This window comes from Cherax quadricarinatus, unplaced genomic scaffold, assembly GCF_038502225.1.
Source record: "Cherax quadricarinatus isolate ZL_2023a unplaced genomic scaffold, ASM3850222v1 Contig1176, whole genome shotgun sequence".
NCBI lineage: Eukaryota > Metazoa > Arthropoda > Malacostraca > Decapoda > Parastacidae > Cherax > Cherax quadricarinatus.
The window spans coordinates 65,001-92,777 of NW_027196202.1; the positions used below are offsets into that span (position 1 = coordinate 65,001).

Genomic DNA, 27,777 nt, shown 5'->3' on the forward strand with positions numbered 1-27,777 from the left:
TTGTGTTTTGTGTGAGAGATACCAGAGTTTTGTTTGTGTTGTTGTGCGTATAAATAAATTATTACATATATAACACTGGATGTCCCGTAGCTTTTATGACCTTCCTCACTCCTATCTTTCTCTCTCTCTCTCTCTCTCTCTCTCTCTCTCTCTCTCTCTCTCTCTCTCTCTCTCTCTCTCTCTCTCTCTCTCTCTCTCTCTTCTTCCCCTTCTTGCTTACCTCACCCTCTCCCTTCCCCTCCCTAAGACCACACAAAGTGCATTAACCACCTGCCTCTCCTACAACAGGTATACAAGAGCTTGTTCGAGCCACTGAAGGTGTCACGGCATCAGTTCAAGAGAGTAATAAACTGTATGAAGCTTATCCGCTATGTTAAGTTCCAAGAAATATACGCGCAGGAGAAGATAACCAGAGTGGACTCTCTCTCCCTCGTACTCTCCGGCAGGTTAGTACTCTTCCTCGTAATCTCCGGCAGGTGAGTCCTCTCTCTCCCTCGCACTTTCCAGCAGGTGAGTACCTAGGTGGCTTCAGTATGCCAGTACTCTACACACTACTTGGAAAGTGAGTTATTTACTGGCAAGGGAGAGGTGTGACAGGGTGAGTGATCCACTAGGCAGGGGGCGGGTAAGGTCAGATAACAGAGTTAGAGAGGTCAGACACAGACAGACGAAGGAACAGGTGCAGGAGGTGAAGGAGGAGGTGAAGGAGGAGGCGCAGGAGGAGGTGCAGGAGGAGGTGCAAGAATAGGTACAATATGTGCAGGGAGAGGTGCAGAAGTAGGTGCAGGAGTAGATGCACGTGAAGGTGCAGGAATAGCTGCAGGAGGGATGTGAGGAGAGGGTATATAGCAGGTGGGGGTGGTAATGCCCCTCGCCTCATTACCTGGCCTCACCCATTAACATTGACAGGTGGGGGAGGTAGTGCCCCTCACCTTATTACCTGGCCTCACCCATCAACACTGGCAGGTGGGGGTGGTAGTGCCCCCTCGCCTCATTACCTGGCCTCACCCATTAACACTGGCAGGTGGAGGTGGTAGTGCCCCCTCGCCTCATTACCTGGCCTCACCCATTAACACTGGCAGGTGAGGGAGGTAGTGCCCCTCGCCTTATTACCTGGCTTCACCCATCAACACTGACAAGGTAAGGTGATACCAGAGACTATCGTCTCAACCATGTTAATTCCGTCCACGCCTGTAAATCATCCCTCTCCACACCTGCTACACCCTCTACACCTGCAACACCCTCCACACCTTCCACACAATCTACACCTGTTACACCCTCCACACTTACCACACTCTCCACACCTGCCACACCCTCTACATCTGATACACCCTCCACACCACACCCTCCACCTTTACCACACCCTCAACACCTGCCACACCCTCTACACCTGTCACACCCTCTACACCTACTACACCTTCTACACCTGCCACATCTTCCACACCTGCTACACCCTCTACACCTGCCACACCCTCCACACCCGCCACATCCTGTACACCCGCCACACCCTCTACATCTGTAACACCCTCTACACCTGCCACACCCTCCACATCTGCTACACCCTCTACACCTGCTACACTCTCTACACCTGCTACACCCTCTACACCTGCTACACTCTCTACACCTGCTACACCCTCTACACCTGCTACACCCTCTACACCTGCTACACCCTCTACACCTGCTACACCCTCTACACCTACTACACCCTCTACACCTGCTACACCCTCTACACCTGCTACACCCTCTACACCTGCTACACTCTCTACACCTGCCACACCTGCCACACCTTCCACACCTACCACACCCTCTACACCTGCCACATCCTCCACACCTGCCACACCCTCTACACCTGCCACACCCTCCACACCTGCCACACCCTCTACACCTGATACACCCTCCACACCTGCCACACTCTCCATCTTTACCACACCCTCAACACCTGCCACACCCTCTACACCTGTCACACCCTCTACACCTTCCACACCTCTCTGCATGCCCCATCCTCCACACCTGCCACACCCTCCTACACACCGCCACCCCACCACCCTGTACACCTGCCACACCCTCTACACCTGTCACACCCTATACACCTGCCACACCCTCCACACCTGCCACACCCTCTACACCTGCCACACCCTCTACACCTGCCACACCCTCCACACCTCCCACACCTTCTACACCTCCCACACCCTCTACACCTGCCACACCTGCCACACCCTCTACACCTCCCACACGCTCCACCCTGCTACACCCTCTACACCTACCACTCCTTCTACACCTGCCACATCCTCCACATCTGCCACACCCTCTACACCTGCAACACCCTTCACACCTGCTACACCCTCTACACCTACCACACCTTCTACACCTGCCACATCCTCCACATCTGCCACACCCTCTACACCTGCCACACCCTCCACACCCGCCACACCTGCCACACCTTCCACACCTACCACACCCTCTACACCTGCCACATCCTCCACACCTGCCACACCCTCCACACCTGCCACACCCTCTACACCTGATACATCCTCCACACCTGCCACACCCTCCATCTTTACCACACCCTCAACACCTGCCACACCCTCTACACCTGTCACACCCTCTACACCTTCCACACCTTCTACACCTGCCACATCCTCCACACTGCCACACCCTCTACACCTGCCACACCCTAGACACCCGTCACACCCTGTACACCTGCCACACCCTCTACACCTGTCACACCCTATACACCTGCCACACCCTTCACACCCTCTACACCTGCTACACCCTCTACACCTGCTACACCCTCTACACCTCCCACACCCTCTACACCTGCCACACCCTCCACACCTGCCACACCCTCTACACCTCCCACACGCTCCACCCTGCTACACCCTCTACACCTACCACTCCTTCTACACCTGCCACATCCTCCACACCTGCCACACCCTCTACACCTGCCACACTCTCCACACCCGACACACCTGCCACATCTTCTACAGCTGCCACACTTTCTACACCTGCCACACCCTCCACACCTGCCACACCCTCTACACCTGCCACACCCTCCACACCTGCCACACCCTCTACAGCTGCCACACCATCTACACCTGCCACACCCTCTACACCTGCCACACCCTCGACACCTGCCACACCCTCTACAGCTGCCACACCATCTACACCTGCCACACCCTCTACACCTGCCACACCCTCCACACCATCTACACCTGCCACACCACCTACACCTGCCACACCCTCCACACCATCTACACCTGCCACACCCTCTACATCTGCCACATCCTCCACACCTGCCACACCCTCTACACCTGCCACACCCTCCACACCCTCTACACCTGCCACACCATCTACACCTGCCACACCATCTACACCTGCCACACCCTCCACACCATCTACACCTGCCACACCCTCTACACCTGCCACATCCTCCACACCTGATACACCCTCTACACCTGCCACACCCTCCACACCCTCTACACCTGCCACACCATCTACACCTGCCACACCATCTACACCTGCCACACCCTCCACATCTGCCACACCACCTCACCTTCTGAACCAATCACACTCCTGGGGGGGGGTAGCAGCACTGTTGGGTGGGGCAGGGTTAGTGGTGAGGGGTGAGGCTGGGCACGAGGAACAGTGAGGGGGGGAGGGGGGCTGCAGCACCTGGCAAACTTCAACACATCCAATTTCCTGGTGTCAGCCAGTCATCCCCTCCCCCGACCCCCCACCACCCCGATCCCCATCGACCCCCTCCACCCCTCCGACCCCATCCACGACCCCCCTCCACGACCCCCTCCACGACCCCCTCCACGACCCCCATCACGACCCCCTCCACGACCCCCACACCCACGACCCTTCTTTGTGCCTGTAGTTTTATCATGTTATCCTCTCTCTCTCTCTCTCTCTCTCTCTCTCTCTCTCTCTCTCTCTCTCTCTCTCTCTCTCTCTCTCTCTCTCTCTCTCTCTCTCTCTCTCTCTCTCTCTCTCTCTCTCTCTCTCTCTCTAACATCCAAACCACTGTTGTATTTTGAGAGAAGCTCCGGTTGCCTAGATCTAGAACACTTGAGCGGCATCAAGGCACCACCTTGATGCCGCTTATTATTATTATTATTATTATTATTATTATTATTATTATTACTATTGATGTAATAATCTTGAAAGGGTTATTACAATCATCGTAAAGATTGTTAGAATTACTAACAAGGGAAGGTAAAGGACACGAGAGAAACTAATGAGGCGTTTATTTAAACTATGTTTCGCCCTCCAAGAGCGAAACATAATCAATACAAAGGACATAAAAGATACGTGAAGGAAACATAGTGTGGTACAGGAGTCTGGGCTGTGTCCAGGACACAGCAGTGTCCAGGACACAGCAGTGTGCTGCTCCATCAACTTAAAATAGTAGTAGTAGTAGTAGTAGTAGTAGTAGTAGTAGTAGTAGTAATAGTAGTAGTAGTAGTAATAGTAATAGTAGTAGTAGTAATAATGGTGGTGGTGAGTGGTATTGGTGGTGGTGGTGGTGGTGGTGGTGGTGGTGATGATAATTGGTGGTGGTGGTGGTGAAGTGATGAGTGGTGGTTGTAGTGGTATTGGTGGTTGTGGGGGTGGTGGTGTGGTGGTGGTGGTGGTGGTGGTGTGAGGTGGTGAGTGGTGGTGGTGGTGGTGGTGGTGGTAGTCAGTGGTGGTGGTGGTGGTGGTGACTAGTGGTGTGGTGGTGGTGGTGGTAGTGATGGTGGTGGTGGTGGTGTGGTGGTGGTGGTGGTAGTGAGTGGTGTGGTGGTGGTGGTGAAGTGGTGGTGGTGGTCGGTGGTAATGTGGTGGTGGTGGTGGTGGTGGATGGTGTGAGTAGTGAGTAGTAATAGTAGTAGTAGTAGTAGTAGTAGTAATAGTAGTAGTAGTAGTAGTAGTAATAATAATAGTAGTAGTAGTAGTAGTAGTAGTAGTAGTAGTAGTAGTAGTAGTAGTAGTAGTAGTAGTAGTATGATTTACAATAATGGTAACCATTACTGACTAACACGTACAAAGCTCAGGTATCTTTAGATCCGAAATATCTGGCCTCCACAGTAGACTTCCTTAGTCGAATACAGAGGAGAGTAAATTTGGAGACAGCAGCAGGAAGGGAGAGGTAAAGACTAGTTCATTAACTTTGCATTAGTTTTGAGGTGATCAGTCCCTCAGATTTGGAGTAGTCTTATGGTCAGTTCGTCAGGCTTGAAGTATAATATTGAGGTGGTCAGTCAGGCTTGAAGTATAATATTGAGGTGGTCAGTCAGGCTTGAAGTATAATATTGAGGTGGTCAGTCAGGCTTGAAGTATAATATTGAGGTGGTCAGTCAGGCTTGAAGTATAATATTGAAGTGATCAGTCAGCCTTTAAGTATAGTATTGAAGTGATCAGTCAGCCTTTAAGTATAATATTGAGGTGGTCAGTCAGGCTTGAAGTATAGTATTGAGGTGATCAGTCAGCCTTTAAGTATAGTATTGAAGTGATCAGTCAGCCTTTAAGTATAGTATTGAAGTGATCAGTCAGCCTTTAAGTATAATATTGAGGTGGTCAGTCAGCCTTTAAGTATAGTATTGAGGTGGTCAGTCGGCCTTGAAATATAAAAGTCCTGAAGTAGTCAGTCAGCCTTGAAGTAGCAGTCTTGAGATGGTGAGTCCCTCAGCCTTTAGACATGTTCAACTCCAGTGCCTTCAGCACTAGCAGTGACTGGTCAAGCAGTGACTGGTCAAGCAGTGACTGGTCAAGCAGTGACTGATTGGTCAAGCAGTGACTGGTCAAGCAGTGACTGACTGGTCAAGCAGTGACTGACTGGTCAAGCAGTGACTGGTCAAGCAGTGACTGGTCAAGCAGTGACTGACTGGTCAAGCAGTGACTGACTGGTCAAGCAGTGACTGGTCAAGCAGTGACTGACTGGTCAAGCAGTGACTGGTCAAGCAGTGACTGACTGATCAAGCAGTGACTGACTGGTCAAGCAGTGACTGACTGGTCAATCAGTGACTGGTCAAGCAGTGACTGGTCAAGCAGTGACTGACTGGTCAAGCAGTGACTGACTGGTCAAGCAGCGACTGGTCAAGCAGTGACTGGTCAAGCAGTGACTGACTGGTCAAGCAGTGACTGGTCAAGCAGTGACTGACTGGTCAAGCAGTGACTGACTGGTCAAGCAGTGACTGACTGGTCAAGCAGTGACTGACTGGTCAAGCAGCGACTGGTCAAGCAGTGACTGGTCAAGCAGTGACTGGTCAAGCAGTGACTGACTGGTCAAGCAGTGACTGGTCAAGCAGTGACTGACTGGTCAAGCAGTGACTTCTTCAAGCAGCAGTTGTGTTTATCAATTTCACCAGAATTCATATTACTGCAGAGAAGCTGCAGTAACCAGTATAACTGTCTCTGAAATAACAATTTAAGATTTTTGAAGTCACTCTAGTTTGTTATTGACATGATAAAATTATTAGTCAACTTCTTGCAGTGTTGAAGAAGGAATTAAAGTGTAGGCGGGTGTAAGTTAGGTATAAGTAAGAGCTCTCCTCACAAGGAAACTCTTGGCTGAAAGTGCAGTAAGAGCTTTCAAGAACACCTGCATGGAGACCACCCTACAGCTTATCAAGGACCACCTTCGCCTTAACATACATAGTGATGACCTAAAGGATTGCAAACTGATGGGCTACCAAGCAGGTAAAAAAACAGTGCTGTTAAAATTCCAAACTAGCCTACAAAGAAACAACCTACTAAAAACATCTATTTCTATGAAAACTGATGTTTACGTCAATGAGTGCCTTACCAAAACAAGACAAAACCTTCTTTATCGGCTAAGAAAATTACGCTATGCCCAAAAAATCCACCAGTGCTTTGTGAGGGATGGAAAAATCGCAGTTAGGAAACAGCCCACTGGGAAGAGATACTTCATCTCTACAGAACATGACCTTAAAACATTCCTAAGTGAGGCTGGACTAACAGAATCAGAGTAAAGTGCAGATAATACCTGTAGTCCACCGTCAGTGTTATATTGTCATAAATTTGTGCCCCCCTAAAATTCTAATACCCCAACTACTTTTGATTGTCATTGTTGTATTCAACGACCATTCTACCTCACAGTCTTAATTTGTTTAATATCTACAGAATCTATCTCCTTTTTTACAACTTACCACATCACTGTTCCATCTTATTTTATTATAAACTAACCATAACTTGTCTTCAATAATTCTACCTCACTTTAAAAAATACTCAATTGCCCAATTTTATTCTAAATCCCTATTATTGCCCAATTTTACTTTAAACTATATTGATCAAACTTATTGTAAACTTCTTTTATTCACCATTTTTATTCCATACTTTTTTAAACTAGTATTTTCAACTACAACTTTTATATTATCCTGTCTACCATCTTACTAGCATATTATAACCAAGTCATTGCCATTTTTATTTTTATCATTCTTTTTATTATTCTTTAGCTACCTTAATTTGTGTATTTTATCCTGTCAATTTAAATCTAATTATACTCTGATTCTTGTAAACAACTTATATAAGACCTTAGTGCAATTACAATTGAGAGTCTTGTGCCTTTATTATATTATTAGATTAATCACAGTTTTACTCTAGCTCATTCTAGCTCAATACATAGTCAATACCAAATTCACTATACTAGACCATAGTGCAATTACTAGTGAGAGACTGGTGCTATTTTTAATTTGTATTTTTATATTATTAGATTAAATTCAGTTGTACCATAGCTCATTCTACCTCAAGACATAGTCAATACCAAATTCACTATATTAGACCATAGTGCAATTACTAGTGAGAGACTAGTGCTATTTTTAATTTGTATTTTTATATTATTAGATTAAACCTATTGTACTATAGCTCATTCTAGCTCAAAACATAGACTCCACAAAAGTCATTATTAGACCTTAGTGCAATTACAAGTGAGTCTTGTTCTATTTTTAATTTGTATTTTTATATTACTAGTTTATACCTAGTTGTACTTTAGTTCATTCCAGCACAACACATAGACAACATCAACTTCATCATGTGTAGTAGTGACTATACTCTACATGACCAAAATACTCTAGCTATATACTTGTCCAAACTTCCTACCACTACAGATATCAGTACTAGAACTCAACACACAACTCAGGATATAAATAACCATAATTTAAACCTAGAAGATGATTGATCACGTTGACCCTGATCTAAACCTCCATAATCTGACACCCAATCAAAACCTATTGGAAAGTAACTGCCTTTATTACACAGCATCACAAGCCAGCACTATCCTAAACAATGCTAAAAGTCTATCAGTACTTAACTACAACATCAGGTCCTTAAGCAAACACTATGATAACCTCCTAGCACTCCTTGAATCACTAAAGACACCCTTCTCCTGCATTATTCTTACTGAGACCTGGCTTAAGCAGCACACAATAGATATCTACCCTCTACCAGGATACACAGCAATTCACAACTGCAGACCAAACCAAGTTGGGGGTAGTATTGCAATCTATTACTCTAACCAATTATCTTGTATTAGCACCACTTGCTTTAGTGATGAATATGGGGAATACATTTTTGCTAATTTTACTGTAAAAAACCTTAAGACGCCTATAACAATCGGTGCCATTTACCGGATACCTCACACAAACATCCCAAATTTCAGTGAGAAATTAAAGTCACTAATAACAAACAGACAAATGAATAAGCACCACCTTCTCTTAGCTGGAGACTTCAACATCAACCTTGGCTTACTAGATGATCAGCCTGTAACTGATTTCATCAACAATATGAACAACACACTTCTCATACCAACAATAACTAAACCAACCAGGCTCACTGAGACAAGTGCAACCATAATAGACCACATATGGACCAATATACTAGCCCCCCTTAAATCAGGGATAATCACAGATAGCACTACAGACCACTACCCTACCTTCCTCCTGACAAACTTTAGTAAACCACCACTTGAATACAACAAAGTCTCATTTAGACTCCATGACGAGGCCTCAGTAAGGAAGTTCACAGCTGACCTAGAGAATGTTGACTGGCCTACAGAATTCTCCAAGGCCAATGGTATTGATGACTGGACATACATTTTTCTTAACAAATTACTTAGACTATACAACAAACATTGTCCTATAAAAACAAAACAGATCACAAACAAACGGCTTGGTTGCCCATGGCTAACCAGCACCATTCTGAAATCCATTGACAAGAAACACCAATATGAAAAGCAATATAGACAAGGCCTAATACACAAAGATATTCTTAAACACTATTCATCAGCTCTCACCAAAGTAATAAAGAAAGCCAAACAACTATACTACACCAGTAGATTCACAGACACTAGAGGAGATATAAAAAAAGACCTGGAAAACACTCTCTCAGATTCTAGGGACCCACAAACTGAGAAAAAACAAGAATATTGTCCTAACTAAACCTAATGAAACACCACTACATCCCACTGACACAGCTAACAAGATAAACGACTTCTTCTCAACCATAGGATCTAATCTCGCCAGTAAAATCCCACATACCAATGCCCAAGCCGGGGACTACCTAGATGGGAATTTCCCTAATTCCTTCTATCTTGCACCAGCTGAGCCCACGGAAGTCACCGAGATTATAAAGTCACTTAAAAATAACTTGGGGAATCTGTCTCATGTCCCACCATTACTGTACAAGCGAGCGGCCCATGTCCTTTCGCATGCTATTTCATTACTCTTTAACAAGTCACTAGAGACTAGCACCTTCCCGAAACTACTCAAGATGGCAAGGGTTACACCAATACATAAAGGTGGTGACCCTACAGACTTAAACAACTATAGGCCAATATCTAACTTACCATTGCTATCCAAAATCTTTGAGAAACTCGTGCACAGGAGACTGTATTCATTTATAACGGCTCAAAACATACTCAACCCCTGCCAGTTTGGATTCAGGAAAAATAAAAGCACTAATGATGCAATCATAAAAATGCTAGATCTGCTTTACACAGCATTGGAAAATAAGGAATATCCACTAGGAATTTTTATTGACCTAAGAAAAGCTTTTGACACAGTAGACCACAACATCCTACTCCACAAACTTGATCATTACGGTATAAGAGGCCATGCGCTTGCTTATTTCAAATCTTACATTACTAATAGGTATCAGTATGTCACCATTAAAGACACAGCATCAGCAACACGGCCACTTGATACTGGAGTTCCGCAGGGAAGTGTCCTTGGTCCCCTGCTCTTCCTCATATGCATCAATGACCTTCCAAACGTATCCCAACACCTGAAACCCATTCTCTTTGCTGACGACACGACTTATGTCATCTCTCACCCTAATCTTGCCACCCTCAACACCGCTGTGAATGAGGAGCTGATCAAAATATCGACTTGGATGACAGCCAATAAACTTACGCTTAACACTGACAAAACCTACTATATTATGTTTGGTAGCAGAGCAGGAGATCCCCACATTAACATTAAGATTGACAACACTCTAATTACCAGAAATAATGGGGGCAAATTCCTAGGCTTATACCTTGACAACAACCTGAATTTCAGCACCCATATCCAGCATTTAACCAAAAAAGTATCCAAAACAGTTGGGATCCTCTCCAAGATACGATACTACGTGCCGCAAAATGCCCTTCTCACACTATACCACTCACTTATTTATCCATACCTCACCTATGCTATTTGTGCTTGGGGATCAACTGCAGCAACACACCTAAAGCCAATAATAACCCAACAAAAAACTGCAGTAAGAATAATCACTAAATCCCATCCCTGGCAACACCCCCCCCCCCCACTCTTCATAGACCTAAACTTACTCCCTGTTCAGTACATCCACACTTACTACTGTGCAATCTACATCTACAGGGCTTTAAACTCTAATATCAACCTTGACCTAAAACGCTTTCTTGATAGTTGTGACAGAACCCACAGGCATAACACCAGACACAAACATCTCTACGACATTCCCCGACATTCCCCATGTCCGACTAAACCTTTACAAAAATTCAATGTATGTCAAAGGCCCTAAAATCTGGAATACCCTACCTGAGAACTCTAGAACTGCAGACACATTCATCACCTTCAAAACTACCATTAGAAAACATCTTATCTCCCTGATACACCCTGTCAACTAACTACACGAATACCACCTGGTGGTTCACTCTTACACTCACTGACTCATTTGACCATAAACAGAAATATTAATCTCAATCTTAAAATAATGAATCCTGTGATACTCCAATACTGAAACTATGTACTGTGCCAAAACAAAAGCATTTGCATTGCTAAACTCACAAACTAGTATGAAGTCACTTAGCCATAATACCAACTTACCTCATAATTTGTAATATTTTACAATTAAGAATAAAACTAAGTCTGCCCGAAATGCCTAGCCATGCTAGGCGTTCTAGTGGTACACTCTGTAATCACTATTTTACTACATGTAAACCACACAATAACCAAAATTCTGTAAACTCAGCATTGTAATCCTTATAGAGAATAAACTTTGAATTTGAATTGAATTTGAATTTGAATTTGAAAACAAGGCCTTGTGGTCTGGTGGCTCTGGTGGCCTGGTGGTTAACGCTCTCGCTTCACACGGTGAGGGCCTGGGTTCGATTCCCAGCCAGAGTAGAAAACATTGGACGTGTTTCTTTCCACCTGTTGTCTATGTTCCCCATCAGTAAAATGGGTACCTGGGTGTTAGTCGACTGGTGTGGGTCGCATCCTGGGACACTGACCTAAGGAGGCCTGGTCACAGACCGGGCCGCGGGGGCGTTGACCCCCGGAACTCTCTCCAGGTAAACTCTCTCTCCAGGTAAACTCTGGTGGCTAAAGCTCCCGCTTCACACACGGAGGGCCCGGGTTCGATTCCCGGCGGGTGGAAACATTTCGACACGTTTCCTTACACCTGTTGTCCTGTTCACCTAGCAGCAAATAGGTACCTGGGTGTTAGTCGACTGGTGTGGGTCGCATCCTGGGGGACAAGATTAAGGACCCCAAAGGAAACAAGTTAGACAGTCCTCGATGACGCACTGACTTTCTTGGGTTATCCTGGGTGGCTAAAAATCCGAAGGAAATCTTATCTTATGTTTGCAACCCCGGGTGATCCACTAAACTGTTATTCATGATTTTGATGTCACACACAGACTTATTGATGCTGATGATGACACACAGTAAGTTATTGATGATGACACAGAGAATGTTACTGATGATAACACAAAGACTGTTATTAATATTGACACACAAAGACTTACTGATGCTGACACAGTGAGATTAATGATTCTGATGACAATTATTTCCGATGACACAAAGACTGTTATTGATGTTGCTGACAAGGACCATAATGGAAGCAAGTCGTTTTGTCTTCAAATTCAAATTCAAAGTTTATTCTCTATAAAGATTACAATGTTGAATTTACAGAATTTGGTTGTTGTGTGGTTTACATGTAGTTAAATAATGATTACAGAGTGTACCACTAGAACGCTTAGCATGGCTAGGCATTTCGGGCAGACTTAGTTTATTTTATTTATTTCCAATTTGTGCACACATACAGAGGTACAAAAAAAATACAGATAAGAGCAGTATGCCAAAGCCACTTATACTATGCATAGCATTATGGGCTGGCTTAAAATTAACTTAAGATTAACTAAGCAATGATTATTATTATTATTATAATCAAAAAGAAGCGCTAAGCCACAAGGACTATACAGCGCTGCTACTAAGCAATGATGAAATCAGTGATAAAACATTAATGTAAACAGATAACTATAAAGCACAAGTGAGTATTACAAAGACAGGTCATATGGTTGCATTCAGTTAGGTAGTGATTCTGTTAGGTAGTGTATTTAAAAAATAATAAAGTTAGATTGGGTTTTAGGTTTAACATTTATGTGATATAATTGTGAGAAACATTTAAGATATACAATTTATAATGTTCAGTTATTCAGTATTTATTTGGTTTTGGGTGAGTAAGTAATCTTTGAGAAGAGACTTGAATTTATAAACAGGTTGTGTTTCTTTTATATTTACAGGTAATGAATTCCAGATTTTAGGGCCTTTTATGTGCATTGAGTTTTTGCATAGTGTGAGATGGACACGAGGAACATCAAAGAGTGATCTGTGCCTTGTGTTATGGTCATGTGTTCTGTTGAGGTTGGCAAGGAGATGTTTGAGGGGAGGGTTAATATCAGAGTTAAGTGTTCTATGTATGTAATAGGTGCAGTAATAAGTATGGATGTTTTGTATGGTGAGTAGGTTTAGTGTATTGAATATTGGTGGAGTGTGCTGCCTGTAGTGAGAATTTGTTATCATTCTAACTGCAGCCTTTTGTTGGGTAATTAGTGGTCTGAGATGGTTAATTGTTGTTGAGCCCCATGCACAAATTCCATAGGTGAGATAGGGGTAAATAAGAGAGTGATATAGGGCCAGGAGGGCTGACTGTGGAACATAGTACCGTATCTTCGATAGTATGCCTACAGTCTTGGAAATTTTCTTAGAAATTTGATGTATATGTGTATGAAATTTGAGTCTATTATCAAGGTGGATTCCTAAGAATTTTCCCTCTGTTAGTTTTGTGATAGGTGATCCATTTATCATTATGTTAAGAGGGACATCTGTAGCTCTGTTACCAAACTGAATGAAGTAGGTTTTGTCAATGTTTAGTGTAAGTTTGTTAGTCCTCATCCAGGTAGATATTTTCTGTAATTCGGTATTTACAGTATTGGCTAGTGTGACTGGGCTCGGGTGAGAGAAGACGTATGTAGTGTCATCTGCAAATAGTGTGGGTTTGAGTAATTGCGAAGCATTTGGAAGGTCATTTATGTATAGGAGAAAGAGAAGAGGGCCAAGGACACTTCCCTGTGGGACACCAACTGTAATTGGTTGTGCAGAAGAGTTTGCCCCATTTGCGTACACATATTGGCTTCTGTTGCTGAGGTAAGACTTGAGGTAGTTGAGGGAGTGCCCTCTTATACCATAGTGTGACAATTTTACGTGGAGCAAGTCATGGTCAACTGTATCAAAAGCTTTACGTAAGTCAATGAAGATCCCCAGTGGGACTTCTTTTTTCTCTATTGCAGTGTATATATGTTCTAGCATGTGTATAATAGCATCATTAGTATTTTTATTAGGCCTGAATCCAAATTGGCAGGGGTTGAGTATGTTTTGGGAGATAAGGTAGGAGTAGATTCGTTTATGAATTAATTTTTCGAAGATTTTTGAGAGAGGGTGTAAGTTGGATATTGGCCTATAGTTATTCAACTCTGTTTGGTCTCCTCCTTTGTGGATCGGGGTGACCCTTGCTATTTTGAGTACTGTAGGGAAGGTGGAGGATTCAATGGATTTGTTAAAGAGTGTTGCAATGATTGGTGATAGCACTTGTGACACTTTTTTGTATATAAGGGGTGGTAAGGTATTTAAATCTCCTGCCTTGTTTTTTAGTGCGTTGATAATAAGGGAGACTTCGTATGGGTTAGTCGGAGCTAGGAACAGTGTGTTCGGGTAGTTGCCGGTGAGGTAGTCATTTGGTGGGGTATCTGAGCTTGGGATTTTATTGGCAAGGTTTTGTCCTATAGTGGAGAAGAAATCATTGAGTCTGTTTGCTGTTTCTGTTGGTGGGAGTTGGGGTTCATCTGTTTTTGCTAATTTTATTTCGCTATGGGAAAACCTGGGTAGCCACAGCCACTCAAGAGGGAGAGGTTTTTTAGTGCCAGGAAGGAAAAAAAACTGGCAGGAAATGGCAGAAATCGTACACCAAATCCAGTCATTCCTGGAGTGGAACCACAGTCGATGGCCTCCACTCCAAACCAACAGATACAGATACTAATGCCGGAAAAAAAATCCCCCCCCAGTACCAACAATACCACCAGTCCGATAACATTCTTCTTTGCAAATATACAGGGTCTAAAGCCAGCAACAAACAACAAAATACCTTTCATCCGTGGACTGCTTGCAGAGGCAAAGGCAATGTTCGCGGCTTTCACTGAGACCCACATAAAGGATCACTTGGACAACGAAATATGGATCCCAGGTTACAACCTATACAGATGTGACAGAGTGAACAGGCAAAAGGGGGGGGTTGGCCTGTACATTGCAGAGTCACTTGTTTGCACAGAACTGCTAAATGCCTCAAATGATGTAGTGGAAGTTTTAGCAGTAAAGGTCGAGAACCAAAACCTAGTCATTGTGATAGTCTACAAGCCTCCGGATGCAACATCCCAGCAATTCCAGGAACAGCTGTTAAAAATTGACCACTGTCTGGAAAACCTTCCAGCTCCTGCACCCAACATCTTGCTCCTGGGGGATTTCAACTTAAGGCACCTAAAATGGAGGAATATAGCAAATAATATTGTTGCAGTAATAACACCAGGAGGCAGCTCTGATGAAAACTCACACTCACGCGAGCTTTTAAATCTCTGCACAAAATTCAATTTAAACCAGCAAATAATAGAGCCTACTAGACTGGAGAATACACTAGACCTCATCTTCACTAACAATGATGATCTGATAAGAAATATCACCATATCAAAAACAATATACTCAGATCACAACATAATTGAGGTTCAGTCATGTATGCGCGGAGCCCCAGACCGACATAATGAGATTAGTCACGAGGGAGCATTCACCAAATTCAACTTCAATAACAAAAACATAAAGTGGGACCAAGTAAACCAAGTCCTAACCGATATAAGCTGGGAAGATATACTAAGCAACACAGACCCCAACTTATGCCTAGAACAGATTAACTCGGTAGCACTCGATGTATGCACAAGGCTTATTCCTCTAAGAAAAAGGAGGAGTAGATGTAAAACAGAAAGAGACAGGCGCTCCCTTTACAGGCGACGGAAAAGAATAACAGAGCGGCTAAAAGAGGTCAATATATCTGAAATGCGTAGGGAGACACTGGTCAGAGAAATAGCAAGCATCGAACTTAAGCTAAAAGAATCCTTTAGGAGTCAGGAATCGCGGGAAGAACTAAAAGCCATAAATGAAATCGAAAGAAACCCAAAGTATTTCTTCTCCTATGCCAAATCAAAATCGAGAACAACGTCCAGTATTGGGCCCCTACTTAAACAAGATGGGTCCTACACAGATGACAACAAGGAAATGAGTGAGCTACTCAAGTCCCAATATGATTCAGTTTTTAGCAAGCCGCTAACCAGACTGAGAGTCGAAGATCAAAATGAATTTTTTATGAGAGAGCCACAAAATTTGATTAACACAAGCCTATCCGATGTTATCCTGACGCCAAATGACTTCGAACAGGCGATAAATGACATGCCCATGCACTCTGCCCCAGGGCCAGACTCATGGAACTCTGTGTTCATCAAGAACTGCAAGAAGCCCCTATCACGAGCCTTTTCCATCCTATGGAGAGGGAGCATGGACACGGGGGTCGTCCCACAGTTACTAAAAACAACAGACATAGCCCCACTCCACAAAGGGGGCAGTAAAGCAACAGCAAAGAACTACAGACCAATAGCACTAACATCCCATATCATAAAAATCTTTGAAAGGGTCCTAAGAAGCAAGATCACCACGCATCTAGAAACCCATCAGTTACACAACCCAGGGCAACATGGGTTTAGAACAGGTCGCTCCTGTCTGTCTCAACTATTGGACCACTACGACAAGGTCCTAAATGCACTAGAAGACAAAAAGAATGCAGATGTAATATATACAGACTTTGCAAAAGCCTTCGACAAGTGTGACCATGGCGTAATAGCGCACAAAATGCGTGCTAAAGGAATAACAGGAAAAGTCGGTCGATGGATCTATAATTTCCTCACTAACAGAACACAGAGAGTAGTCGTCAACAGAGTAAAGTCCGAGGCAGCTACGGTGAAAAGCTCTGTTCCACAAGGCACAGTACTCGCTCCCATCTTGTTCCTCATCCTTATATCCGACATAGACAAGGATGTCAGCCACAGCACCGTGTCTTCCTTTGCAGATGACACCCGAATCTGCATGACAGTGTCTTCCATTGCAGACACTGCAAAGCTCCAGGCAGACATCAACCAAATCTTTCAGTGGGCTGCAGAAAACAATATGAAGTTCAACGATGAGAAATTTCAATTACTCAGATATGGTAAACATGAGGAAATTAAATCTTCATCAGAGTACAAAACAAATTCTGGCCACAAAATAGAGCGAAACACCAACGTCAAAGACCTGGGAGTGATCATGTCGGAGGATCTCACCTTCAAGGACCATAACATTGTATCAATCGCATCTGCTAGAAAAATGACAGGATGGATAATGAGAACCTTCAAAACTAGGGAGGCCAAGCCCATGATGACACTCTTCAGGTCACTTGTTCTATCTAGGCTGGAATATTGCTGCACACTAACAGCACCTTTCAAGGCAGGTGAAATTGCCGACCTAGAAAATGTACAGAGAACTTTCACGGCGCGCATAACGGAGATAAAACACCTCAATTATTGGGAGCGCTTGAGGTTCCTAAACCTGTATTCCCTGGAACGCAGGAGGGAGAGATACATGATTATATACACCTGGAAAATCCTAGAGGGACTAGTACCGAACTTGCACACGAAAATCACCCACTACGAAAGCAAAAGACTTGGCAGACGATGCACCATCCCCCCAATGAAAAGCAGGGGTGTCACTAGCACGTTAAGAGACCATACAATAAGTGTCAGGGGCCCGAGACTGTTCAACTGCCTCCCAGCACACATAAGGGGGATTACCAACAGACCCCTGGCAGTCTTCAAGCTGGCACTGGACAAGCACCTAAAGTCAGTTCCGGATCAGCCGGGCTGTGGCTCGTATGTTGGTTTGCGTGCAGCCAGCAGCAACAGCCTGGTTGATCAGGCTCTGATCCACCAGGAGGCCTGGTCTCAGACCGGGCCGCGGGGGCGTTGACCCCCGGAACTCTCTCCAGGTAAACTCCAGGTAATATCTTTTTTGTTCCCAGAATTTCTGATAGGGTTTTCCAGGTCTTTTTTATATCACCTCGTAAGTTGGATAATCTGTTCTCATAATACAATTTTTTTGCCCTTCTTATCAGGCTGGTTAGGATTGACAAGTAACGTTTTGTTTGGTCTCTGGTTATGTGACCCATTCTGTACTGTTTTTCATATTGGTGTTTTGTATTTATGGATTTGAGAATGCTGGGTGTTAGCCAGGGACTGTTCAGTCTCTTTGCTGTCATCTGTTTAGTTTTTTTAGGGCAGTGCTTGTTATAGAGGTATTGGGATTTTTTTAGAAAATTATTAATACATTCGTCAATATCTGTATAGGTTTCTAGCTCAGTGTGCCAATCAATCAAGGTAAGTTGGTATTATGGCTAAGTGACTAAATACTAGTTTGTGAGTTTAGCAATGTGAATGCTTTTGTTTTGGCACAGTACATAGTTTCAGTATTGGAGTATCATAGGATTCATTATTTTAAGATTGAGATTAATATTTCTGTTTATGGTCAAATGGGTGAATGAGTGTAAGTGTGAACCACCAGGTTGTATTCGTGTAGTTAGTTGATGGGGTGTATCAGGGAGATAAGATGTTTTCTAATGGTAGTTTTGAAGGTGATGAATGTGTCTGCAGTTCTAGAGTTCTCAGGTAGGGTATTCCAGATTTTAGGGCCTTTGACATACATTGAATTTTTGTAAAGGTTTAGTCGGACATGGGGAATGTCGTAGAGATGTTTGTGTCTGGTGTTATGCCTGTGGGTTCTGTCACAACTATCAAGAAAGCGTTTTAGGTCAAGGTTGATATTGGAGTTTAAGGTCCTGTAGATGTAGATTGCACAGTAGTAAGTGTGGATGTACTGAACAGGGAGTAAGTTTAGGTCTATGAAGAGTGGGGGGGGGGGTGTTGCCAGGGATGGGATTTAATGATTATTCTTACTGCAGCTTTTTGTTGGGTTATTATTGGCTTTAGGTGTGTTGCTACAGTTGATCCCCAAGCACAAATAGCATAGGTGAGGTATGTATAAATAAGTGAGTGGTATAGTGTGAGAAGGGCATTTTGCGGCACGTAGTATCGTATCTTGGAGAGGATCCCAACCGTTTTGGATACTTTTTTGGTTATGTGTTGGATATGGGTGCTGAAATTCAGGTTGTTGTCAAGGTATAGGCCTAGGAATTTGCCCTCATGTCTGGTAATTAGAGTGTTGTCGATCTTAATGTTAATTTGTGCATCTCCTGCTCTGCTACCAAACATAATATAGTAGGTTTTGTCAGTGTTAAGCGTAAGTTTATTGGCTGTCATCCAAGTCGATATTTTGATCAGCTCCTCGTTAACAATGGTGTTGAGGGTGGCAAGATTATAGGGTGAGAGATGACATAAGTCGTGTCGTCAGCAAAGAGAATGGGTTTCAGGTGTTGGGATACGTTTGGAAGGTCATTGATGTATATGAGGAAGAGCAGGGGACCAAGGACACTTCCCTGCGGAACTCCAGTATCAAGTGGCCGTGTTGTTGATGCTGTGTCTTTAATGGTGACATACTGATACCTATTAGTAATGTAAGATTTGAAATAAGCAAGCGCATGGCCTCTTATACCGTAATGATCAAGTTTGTGGAGTAGGATGTTGTGGTCTACTGTGTAAAAAGCTTTTCTTAGGTCAATAAAAATTCCTAGTGGATATTCCTTATTTTCCAATGCTGTGTAAAGCAGATTAGCATTTTTATGATTGCATCATTAGTGCTTTTATTTTTTCCTGAATCCAAATTGGCAGGGGTTGAGTATGTTTTGTGCTGTTATAAATGAATACAGTCTCCTGTGCACGAGTTTCTCAAAGATTTTGGATAGCAATGGTAAGTTAGATATTGGCCTATAGTTGTTTAAGTCTGTAGGGTCACCACCTTTATGTATTGGTGTAACCCTTGCCATCTTGAGTAGTTTCGGGAAGGTGCTAGTTTCTAGTGACTTGTTAAAAAGTAATGAAATAGCATGCGAAAGGATATGGGCCGCTCGCTTGTACAGTAATGGTGGGACAGCTGTATAGTCCTTGTGGCTTAGCGCTTCTTTTTTTTTTTTTTATTATAATAATAATAATGGTGGGACATGAGACAGATTCCCTGAGTTGTTTTTAAGTGACTTTATAATCTCGGTGACTTCCGTGGGCTCAGTTGGTGCAAGATAGAAGGAATTTGGGAAATTCCCATCTAGGTAGTCCCCGGCATGGGCATTGGTATGTGGGATTTTATTGGCGAGATTAGATCCTATGGTTGAAAAGAAGTCTTGTTAGCTGTGTCAGTGGGATGTAGTGGTGCTTCATTAGGTTTAGTTAGGACAATATTCTTGTTTTTTCTCAGTTCGTGGGTCCCTAGAATCTTAGAGAGTGTTTTCCAGGTCTTTTTTATATCTCCTCCCCTCAAGGAAGGCTCCTTGATGTTGGTGAGGGGCTCTTGATTTAGGGAATTGGATCTGTGCTCCAGTTCCCCGAATTAAGCCTGAATGCCTTCCACATCCCCCCCCCAGGCGCTGTATAATCTTCCGGGTTTAGCGCTTCCCCCTTGATTATAATAATAATAATAATTTTATATCTCCTCTAGTGTCTGTGAATCTGCTGGAGTAGTATAGTTGTTTGGCTTTCTTTATTACTTTGGTGAGAACTGATGAATAGTGTTTAAGAATATCTTTGTGTATTAAGCCCTGTCTATATTGCTTTTCATATTGGTGTTTCTTGTCAATGGATTTCAGAATGGTACTGGTTAGCCATGGGCAACCAAGCCGTTTGTTTGTGATCTGTTTTGTTTTTATAGGACAATGTTTGTTGCATAGTCTAAGTAATTTGTTAAGAAAAATGTCTGTCCAGTCATCATTACCATTGGCCTTGGAGAATTCTGTAGGCCAATCAACAGTCTCTAGGTCAGCTGTGAACTTCCTTACTGAGGCCTCGTCATGGAGTCTAAATGAGACTTTGTTGTATTCAAGTGGTGGTTTACTAAAGTTTGTCAGGAGGAAGGTAGGGTAGTGGTCTGTAGTGCTATCTGTGATTATCCCTGATTTAAGGGGGGCTAGTATATTGGTCCATATGTGGTCTATTATGGTTGCACTTGTCTCAGTCAGCCTGGTTGGTTTAGTTATTGTTGGTATGAGAAGTGTGTTGTTCATATTGTTGATGAAATCAGTTACAGGCTGATCATCTAGTAAGCCAAGGTTGATGTTGAAGTCTCCAGCTAAGAGAAGGTGGTGCTTATTCATTTGTCTGTTTGTTATTAGTGACTTAAATTTCTCACTGAAATTTGGGATGTTTGTGTGAGGTATCCGGTAAATGGCACCGATTGTTATAGGCGTCTTAAGGTTTTTTACAGTAAAATTAGCAAAAATGTATTCCCCATATTCATCACTAAAGCAAGTGGTGCTAAGACAAGATAATTGGTTAGAGTAATAGATTGCAATACCACCCCCAACTTGGTTTGTTCTGCAGTTGTGAATTGCTGTGTATCCTGGTAGAGGGTAGATATCTATTGTGTCCTGCTTAAGCCAGGTCTCAGTAAGAATAATGCAGGAGAAGGGTGTCTTTAGTGATTCAAGGAGTGCTAGGAGGTTATCATAGTGTTTGCTTAAGGACCTGATGTTGTAGTTAAGTACTGATAGACTTTTAGCATTGTTTAGGATAGTGCTGGCTTGTGATGCTGTGTAATAAAGGCAGTTACTTTCCAATAGGTTTTGATTGGGTGTCAGATTATGGAGGTTTAGATCAGGGTCAACGTGATCAATCATCTTCTAGGTTTAAATTATGGTTATTTATATCCTGAGTTGTGTGTTGAGTTCTAGTACTGATATCTGTAGTGGTAGGAAGTTTGGACAAGTATATAGCTAGAGTATTTTGGTCATGTAGAGTATAGTCACTACTACACATAATGAAGTTGATGTTGTCTATGTGTTGTGCTGGAATGAACTAAAGTACAACTAGGTATAAACTAGTAATATAAAAATACAAATTTAAAATAGAACAAGACTCTCACTTGTAATTGCACTAAGGTCTAATATAATGACTTTTGTGTAGTCTATGTTTTGAGCTAGAATGAGCTATAGTACAACTAGATTTAATTTAATAATATAAAAATACAAATTAAAAATAGCACCAGTCTCTCACTAGTAATTGCACTATGGTCTAATATAATGAATTTGGTATTGACTATAGTACAACTGTGTTTAATCTAATAATATAAAAAAGGCACAAGACTCTCAATTGTAATTGCACTAAGGTGTTATATAAGTTGTTTACGAGAATTAGAGTATAATTAGATTTAAATTGACAGGATAAAATACACAAGTTAAGGTAGCAAAAGAATAATAATAAAAAAAATATGATAAAAATAAAAATGGCAATGACTTGGTTATAATATGCTAGTAAGATGGTAGACAGGATAATATAAAAGTTGTAGTTGAAAATACTAGTTCTAAAAAGTATAGAATAAAATGGTCAATAAAAGAAGTTTACAATAAGTTTGATCAATATAGTTTAAAGCAAAATTGGGCAATAATAGGGATTTTAGAATAAAATTGGGCAATTGAGTATTTCTTAAAGTGAGGTAGAATTATTGAGGACAAGTTATGGCTAGTTTATAATAAAATAAGATGGAACAGTGATGCGGTAAGTTGTAAAAAAAGGAGATAGATTCTGACTTTTTTGGGGTTATATTAAGTAATTTACACATGTTAATATGTATGATAACTTACTTAACTGCATTTATGTGTACCTGTACCTAAATAAACTTACTAACAGTGGCACTAACCACCGTGAACTGTATTATATAAGTATATTTCCCCCACACTAACTACATATAACCTGTTCAGCCATAAGTACTTTGCAGTCCAGTCCCTGGACTCATTATGTACCTCTTTCAGAGGTACATAATGAGGTACATAATGTATGGAAAATTTTCTAGGGTGCTTACCTGTATGTACCTCAACATTATATACATACCAGTAATCTCATTGGGAGACAATCATATTGTTTACCGTAGTCACCCCGTGTAGACATGTGAGAAAACTTAACCACCCCTGGTCGCACCAAGTGGTCCCCTCGACCTCACAATCTTATCCATATCTATCCGAGACCAGTATGGATTGGGTAGCACCCACAAGTACGGTGCTACTAATTAATTGTGGACTGTATAGATTATATTAGTTTAACTGAATGAAGGGGGGGGGGGGGGTAGGACACACATGGATACATCCGTCAAGGAAAACATTTGTACATAATCCCACTACTTACCAGATGTTCTCTGGTGGTCACTTGATGTAGCTGGATCACTCGTAACCTATCTAATTATAACATACCACTACTGGCCAGTCTAAGGTTGCTATAACTAGAAGGGTTACTTAACTGTGGGTGATTGATATTCCTCATTTCTTGATTCACCATCTCATTTTCGATGTCCTGCTACACCGACACGATTCTCATTCCAGCAGGACGAGGTATCCGCTGGTTTGTCCTGCTTTAGACGTCGTGACTCAAGGAGTTTCCCTTTCCTCGTCTCGTTAACAACGAGGTCTAGCGTGTTCACTCGGAGCAAACGACTTATTTCACTTCACATATTCTCTTAACTTAGCGTTATTATCATTAATTACATTACAATTCACAAGCCGATTTAACGTCTCATAACTATTATACAAACTAGAGGTCACTCCATTAAGATCTGAGACCGATGAGTGATGATTAATCCAAGGGTAATTTTCCCCAGGACACAGTCCATTGTGGCGCGTCAGTCACCCGCTCCTTCTCTTATCACACTTTTACCACTCTATTACTGTGGTCCCGTAAATCCCGTTCCCTCACTCTCCACCAGGAACAATTACGACACTTCTTATTATGAAATGAGGCCTATATTAATCCTTAGGCCACCGTGAACGTCAATTTCGTGGTTCCATGTTTTCTCAGCTTCCTCACCACCATTCAAAACAATACGCGCCACTCCCTCCCGCACATCCGCGCATGCGCAAAGGGAACTCTTGGTTCTACTCTTATTTTCAAATACATTTTTGACCCATATAGACACATTAAACACCTATTAGGCACTATAGTTTCGGAAAATTAAAAAATTTTCCACACTGCGGCCGGGCGGAGGTCGTTGCTAGACGACTTACATAATGTGGAGTACAATTTTTTCCATCTTCACTGGCCACCCATATTTATTGAACTCTCAAAATGGACTAATTAGTGTTCCATTCTCTCAGGGGCATAAGCCTATGCTCCCTGGATTAATTTATTGGGCATACTGGAATTTTGAGACTTTAACAATAACAAGTCTCTCAGTATCCCAAGTCAGCCCCAGCACATTACTGCATATAGGCACCAACTCCATGGCCATCCATATTTATTGAACCCTCAAAATGGACTAATTAGTGTTCCATTCTCTCAGGGGCATAAGCCTATGCTCCCTGGATTAATTTATTGGGCATACTGGAATTTTGAGACTTTAACAATAACAAGTCTCTCAGTATCCCAAGTCAGCCCCAGCACATTACTGCATATAGGCACCAACTCCATGGCCATCCATATTTATTGAACCCTCAAAATGGACTAATTAGTGTTCCATTCTCTCAGGGGCATAAGCCTATGCTCCCTGGATTAATTTATTGGGCATACTGGAATTTTGAGACTTTAACAATAACAAGTCTCTCAGTATCCCAAGTCAGCCCCAGCACATTACTGCATATAGGCACCAACTCCATGGCCATCTATATTTATTGATCCCTCAAAATGGACTAATTAGTGTTCCATTCTCTCAGGGGCATAAGCCTATGCTCCCTGGATTAATTTATTGGGCATACTGGAATTTTGAGACTTTAACAATAACAAGTCTCTCAGTATCCCAAGTCAGTCCCAGCACATTTCTTCATTATTTCATTAACCCCTTCACATATCCTCATTAGTTCCTCTTCAGTTGACGTCACACCCGGAAATTGTCCACATAAGATTATTTACCCAATTACTTCGCTCAGTGGACCGCCTGTGCATTTAAGGTGTGCATTTATCGTCGCCTGAAGTAAGAACAATTTATTATTTAACTGCTTATTAATTATATCATTATAAGCAGTCAACAATTTTGGTGTCTTGCTCAGTTCGCAGAGCTGGGCCCTTTAACTGTCCATACGCCATCCTATAATTAGTAGGTAATTCTGGACGGTCAAGCTTCCACGGAAGTCGCACCCAGTAATGTCCAGATTCACATTTAACATCCTTCAGGTATTGTTCCTGAGTAAAGGAATCATTTGGACTTTCCTCATTTACATTAATCCCTATGCTGTCCAGCTCCCACAAATTAGACTGGTTCAACATCATTCTCGATAGAAGAATACTTGTACTGGGTTGACCTTTCATGAGTAAGACACCGTGACCGTATTCACTACTTCCTCTAGTCATTATTACTAGGCGGTAGTCTGCCATATATTACATGGCCCGTACCAGTGTTGAGGAGAGTGACACCGTATGGTTTTGGGTTTATGCCCTTTATCCTGAATTTTTACATCCAACACCGGCAAGGCTACCTCAGCTAGGCCATCATTATTGCCATTAGCTGCAACCTTTACATCAGTCACTGTAGTGTCAGGGTTATTAACATTATCATTATTGTCACCATTATTATAAGAATCACATACAACCCTGCACATAACTGTATGGTGCTTTCCCTTGTTGCATTGATAGCAACTGTTCAATTTGGTATGACAATCCTTTACATTATGATTGTCTAGACATCTGATAAATCTGTCAAGTTCTTTCATTCTTTCCACTTTAATGTCCCATGAATTACAGGCATTACAATTTTTAGTGAAATGAGTACCCTGGCAAAAGAGGCAGTCTCTCTTTTCCTTGCCTGACCTCTTATTAACCGGGTTACACTTACCGAGGTACTTATTCCTCTTACCTTGATGTGAGGAACCACTATTACTGATTCCTGACTTGATATGTGCCTATTTAACTCTTAACTATGATTATTACCACTGGGATTAATTTTCCCTTTTGAGACTTGACAGATACTTCAGCGTCATTATGTGTTATATCCTTAGAACTGTTTGGCTGGCTGGTCTGCAATTGAACAATTAATTCCTGCCGACCTAGTCTGATTTCCTCCAGCCCGTACTATGGAGGTTTTGGCAAACCCACCCTTTGCATTAATAGGTTGATCAACTGCCTGGCTTACACCCTTTAATTTATTCAAAGCCTTACTTTTACAAGACAGTTTTTCTTCCAATTCGTAATGTTGATTAATTAAAACATTCATTTCCATTCTATCTGCACAATTCTCCAGCAGATCTCTTTCACAGTCTTTAAACCACAATTTGTACCAATCAAATCTACTCTCTAAAGCATCTAAATATAACTTTAATTCATTAGGGTTCACGGTTCTTTGATTCACTAAATCAAATGCCTTCGTCACATGGCTTTTAATAGCCTGTAATGATGCTTTCATTACTCTAAAATTCATGGACTTGTCAGCCACATTAACTCCATTAGATCCAGTCATGGTTAGAGAATTATTAATCACTGATTATACAACTTAAGTAGGCGCCTTATAAGAGTAATTCTTGCACTTTACTCTTGTATAAATCCTAGCCACACATGTGCTAGCAATTAATTGGGCTAATTGTCATCCATCACACGATCGATTAAACTTGTGCACCCTACACCCACTTCCTTCAATCAGTCACTTAATTATTAAGTAATTAATTCAATTAATTTTTTCACTGATTGCATCCGGTTCGAAGGACCAACGGGCAGATATGGAAAATTTTCTAGGGTGCTTACCTGTATGTACCTCAACATTATATACATACCAGTAATCTCATTGGGAGACAATCATATTGTTTACCGTAGTCACCCCGTGTAGACATGTGAGAAAACTTAACCACCCCTGGTCGCACCAAGTGGTCCCCTCGACCTCACAATCTTATCCATATCTATCCGAGACCAGTATGGATTGGGTAGCACCCACAAGTACGGTGCTACTAATTAATTGTGGACTGTATAGATTATATTAGTTTAACTGAATGAAGGGGGGGGGGGGTAGGACACACATGGATACATCCGTCAAGGAAAACATTTGTACATAATCCCACTACTTACCAGATGTTCTCTGGTGGTCACTTGATGTAGCTGGATCACTCGTAACCTATCTAATTATAACATACCACTACTGGCCAGTCTAAGGTTGCTATAACTAGAAGGGTTACTTAACTGTGGGTGATTGATATTCCTCATTTCTTGATTCACCATCTCATTTTCGATGTCCTGCTACACCGACACGATTCTCATTCCAGCAGGACGAGGTATCCGCTGGTTTGTCCTGCTTTAGACGTCGTGACTCAAGGAGTTTCCCTTTCCTCGTCTCGTTAACAACGAGGTCTAGCGTGTTCACTCGGAGCAAACGACTTATTTCACTTCACATATTCTCTTAACTTAGCGTTATTATCATTAATTACATTACAATTCACAAGCCGATTTAACGTCTCATAACTATTATACAAACTAGAGGTCACTCCATTAAGATCTGAGACCGATGAGTGATGATTAATCCAAGGGTAATTTTCCCCAGGACACAGTCCATTGTGGCGCGTCAGTCACCCGCTCCTTCTCTTATCACACTTTTACCACTCTATTACTGTGGTCCCGTAAATCCCGTTCCCTCACTCTCCACCAGGAACAATTACGACACTTCTTATTATGAAATGAGGCCTATATTAATCCTTAGGCCACCGTGAACGTCAATTTCGTGGTTCCATGTTTTCTCAGCTTCCTCACCACCATTCAAAACAATACGCGCCACTCCCTCCCGCACATCCGCGCAT

At 42.5% G+C, this 27,777-nt stretch overlaps 1 protein-coding gene across 3 annotated transcripts in view; it reads left to right on the top strand.

The window, feature by feature from the left end:
- Positions 1-141: 141 nt before the first annotated feature.
- The window catches only part of LOC128693544 (popeye domain-containing 2), a 37,735-nt gene continuing 10,099 nt past the window's right edge, over positions 142-27,777 (top strand). The window contains exon 1 of one of the 3 annotated variants that reach the window (XM_070080883.1): positions 142-446. In XM_070080883.1, coding sequence (XP_069936984.1) covers positions 355-446 — 92 coding nt within the window. In that variant the 5' untranslated portion in view covers positions 142-354. Of the gene's footprint in view, positions 447-18,348; positions 18,590-20,936; positions 21,166-27,777 lie in introns of those variants that run through there. The other 2 variants (XM_070080885.1, XM_070080886.1) reach the window with 2 other exon arrangements.